This window comes from Myxocyprinus asiaticus, chromosome 7, assembly GCF_019703515.2.
Source record: "Myxocyprinus asiaticus isolate MX2 ecotype Aquarium Trade chromosome 7, UBuf_Myxa_2, whole genome shotgun sequence".
In the NCBI taxonomy this organism is placed as follows: domain Eukaryota; kingdom Metazoa; phylum Chordata; class Actinopteri; order Cypriniformes; family Catostomidae; genus Myxocyprinus; species Myxocyprinus asiaticus.
Window position 1 is genome coordinate 4,745,096 of NC_059350.1, and position 3,280 is coordinate 4,748,375.

General features: G+C 35.8%; 1 protein-coding gene across 1 annotated transcript; it reads left to right on the forward strand.

The window, feature by feature from the left end:
• LOC127443806 (tetraspanin-1-like) lies at positions 1 to 2,510 on the forward strand. The gene is made up of 6 exons (XM_051702715.1): positions 1 to 123; positions 1,473 to 1,547; positions 1,679 to 1,786; positions 1,935 to 2,012; positions 2,108 to 2,191; positions 2,378 to 2,510. The coding sequence occupies exons 1-6, from the start codon at positions 4 to 6 to the stop codon at positions 2,444 to 2,446; spliced, it is 534 nt and encodes a 177-aa protein (XP_051558675.1). The 5' UTR covers positions 1 to 3; the 3' UTR covers positions 2,447 to 2,510.
• The last annotated feature ends 770 nt before the right edge of the window (positions 2,511 to 3,280 follow it).

The window sequence follows — 3,280 nt, forward strand, 5'->3', positions numbered from 1 at the left end:
TTGATGTTCCATACGGTGCTGGTGAGCAGCAACTTGCTCATTGCTGGAGGCTGCTTCCTCTTTTTCATGGGTTTGGTTGGCTGTTGTGGCACTTTGAAGAAGAAAAGCTGGATGTTCTTGGCGGTGAGCGACATTTTACACTTATTCAGTCATTATTTTGTATTAAAGCTGAAGCGGAAATAGCTGTGCGGGAGCATTCCCAAGATGGCCGCCAAGTCGACTGACTTTTCTTAAAAGGGACTTTGGCCTGTCACAACAACATTCACTCAACCAATGCTGTGAGTTGGGGGAGGCGCTATCTGTTTGTTGTTCGACCAAACGCGTTCTTGCGCTAAAAAAAGCTATATTCAGTCAAATAAAACAAAACGCAGGTGTCTTGAGATGCATTTTAGCAGTTCTTTTTTACTGGAGACAGTGTCTAAAAAACGCGGAGCCCCCTTATGGTGCGTTCACGTCATGACGGAATTACTGTAATTATGAGATTCCGATTTGCATAAAGCGTTCATGTCTTCGTAATTACAAGTTGTAACCTCAGAATTCTATGAAAACTCCCACTTGACAGTCGTTATGTCATGTAAAAAACAACCAATATGGCACAGCCTCAACATATAAAGGTAATAGCGAACACATTTCTATTTAATATAGCATTGCACTGTGCTACATGGAGTACTTTATTTGTTCCATTTAGCAAGGTGAATTAAGTGAATTAATGAATGAATACACTGATACACAGTACTGTGCAAAAGTTTTAGGCACATAAGATGTTTCACAAAATCATTTGTCTTAAGATGGTTATTTATATATTCAGCTTTAGTGTGTCAATAGAAATATAAATGTTAGACTCCCAAACATTACTTTTGCAAATAGAAAAGATGAGAACAGAAGAACAGGGAGCCCTGCAACAGATGTCATGGACAGCATAAAGCCCCCCATTGAATATTGAGTCAGTCTGGGATTACATGAAGAGACAGAAACAATTGAGACATATTTGCTGTTATCAACAACAAAGCCGTTTTGCCGTTATGAGAATTGCCATAGAAACAAATAACTTCCAAGGTCTGAGGAAGTGAATAGCTCTGGGTAGAATCTCTTAGTTACCGTCTCATGATTACAGTAATCATGACATGATATGAACGCAGCATTACCTATGGTAAAATCACTAATGCATAGACTCAAGTGGCTTATAGCTTTTATAATATTGCGGCAAGAGCAGAATTATAAAAGACACCAATACTCAATAAACAGTAACATTTATCAATAATAATAATACTAGTAATCAAACAAGCCACCAAGAAATATAGTTCATGATCAAAACTGTAAAAGTTTGCATTGGCTAATATAGAATGTAAACGGGGTTCATCCATTTAAGAATTTAGTGATCCGAATGGAATTTAGAGTTGGAAGACTGATGAAAGAGTAACACTGCTCAGATGTAACATACGTTAGTTCATGTGTGTTTTCTTTTTTGTCAGTTCTTCTTCACTGTGCTCATCATCTTCATTCTTCAGGTCATTTGGGCAGTGTTCATTCTCCTCCCCAATTCTTTGGTGAGAATAAAATGATTAATCAGAGATGAATTCTGTGCCAACCAACCCGGATCTTTGCCATGTGAAGTTTTGTACTGGTTAATGGCAGGAAAACCACTTTAGTCAAATGCTACCTTTTTTGTTGTTTACAGAAAGAAAAATCATTGAGCACATTAGAAACAAAAGTTGTTGAGAGCACTGAAAAGAACTATGAACCAAACATTCCGTTCATTAGCATATGGGATGAAACTATGAATAAGGTAAGCCAGCCATGCATAAGCCATGTCAGCTATGTTCCTTTACATGAATGTAACATTTCATTTTTCATTTTTTTTTTTTTTTTACTGAAATGTTGAGGATAACATATCACAAGGCTACGATGACTTCACAAATTCCACCTTTGTAAAGGAAAAATCATCATATCCCACGCAAAGCTTTGATAGAGATTCAGAAACACCATGTGAAAAAGAAGAAGCTGTGCACAAAGTATTGAACTATATTATTACAACCAAAAATAAATAATAAAGTAAAAGAAATACCATTGCATCTCTCTTATTTCTCTTTCATTATATCTGCCATAGGGAGTGAGGGGCTGCTATCAAGTGTTATCGGAAGAAAATATACCTGCATCTGGAGCTTTGTCCTTTCTAATGGGCATTATAGAGGTAATAATATCTGACCCTTAACTGTGATGTGAAGTGATGGATAACACAACCAACCTACACATAGTATATCTGTCTTTTGGGAAAACATGCTTTTGTGCCAAACTAACCATCCAAACATTATTGCCCATGCCCAGATTTCAATTCACGATAATAAATATTTACGATATTCAACCTTCTGTTTTCCAGATTGTTGCAGTGGTTGTTTCCCTGAAAGTCTATCAATGCTTGAAGCACTTACCTTCTTTCCCAGATTGACATCTTTGAAAGTCATCTGTGCTGTATTGTGTTGTGCTGTGATAAACGTGAACTAACAAGGAACAACTGTATTTGTTTAATATTAATACTGATTAATAATTGCTGTAAAAATATATTATTCATTGTTTGTTCATGATACCTAATGCATTAACTAATGTTAACGAATAGAACCTTATTGTAAAGTGTTACAATGTAGACTGTTATAAATGTATGGAAGATCTTTATAGTATATTATTGTGTGTTATTTATGCACAGTGCCTTTAAAGTTTTTTTTACATTTTGTTTTTATTAAATCTTTAAAAGTTAAGTGGTTTTCAACACTTTATATCTCCAGAATAAAAGAAGTTGATTTCTTCATGCATCCATTAAAAAAAGGATTTTTGAAGGTTGTTCAGTTTACTTAATTAAAATGCAACTACAGCAACACAATTTTACCATTGTAGTGACGATTGCCACTTGTGCTTTGGTTGAGGATGGACTTTCACGTTCTAGAGATGTTTGAGTGTTGCTCAGCTCCATATGTAGTTGCTATCAAATTGACAGTGTAAAAAAAAAAAAAATGTTAGAGTGAATGTAACAGCCTATTCGTGAACATCAGCTACCTGTTTGACGTGATGAGTCATGAGAAGTTTATTAAACAATTCACCAGTCGGAGGGTAGCATAGAGCTAGGTGTGCATTAGTGGAAGCGGCGGAGGGTGGTTGCCTACGTGAAGTGCATTTAAAATCGTTTAAGCCATGGATGTGGCTATAATATCCACAGAACGTAGAGGAGTTGGAACTCCAGAGAAATGTATTATTTTATTTTTATTCAATGCTACAAACATGTCAGTAA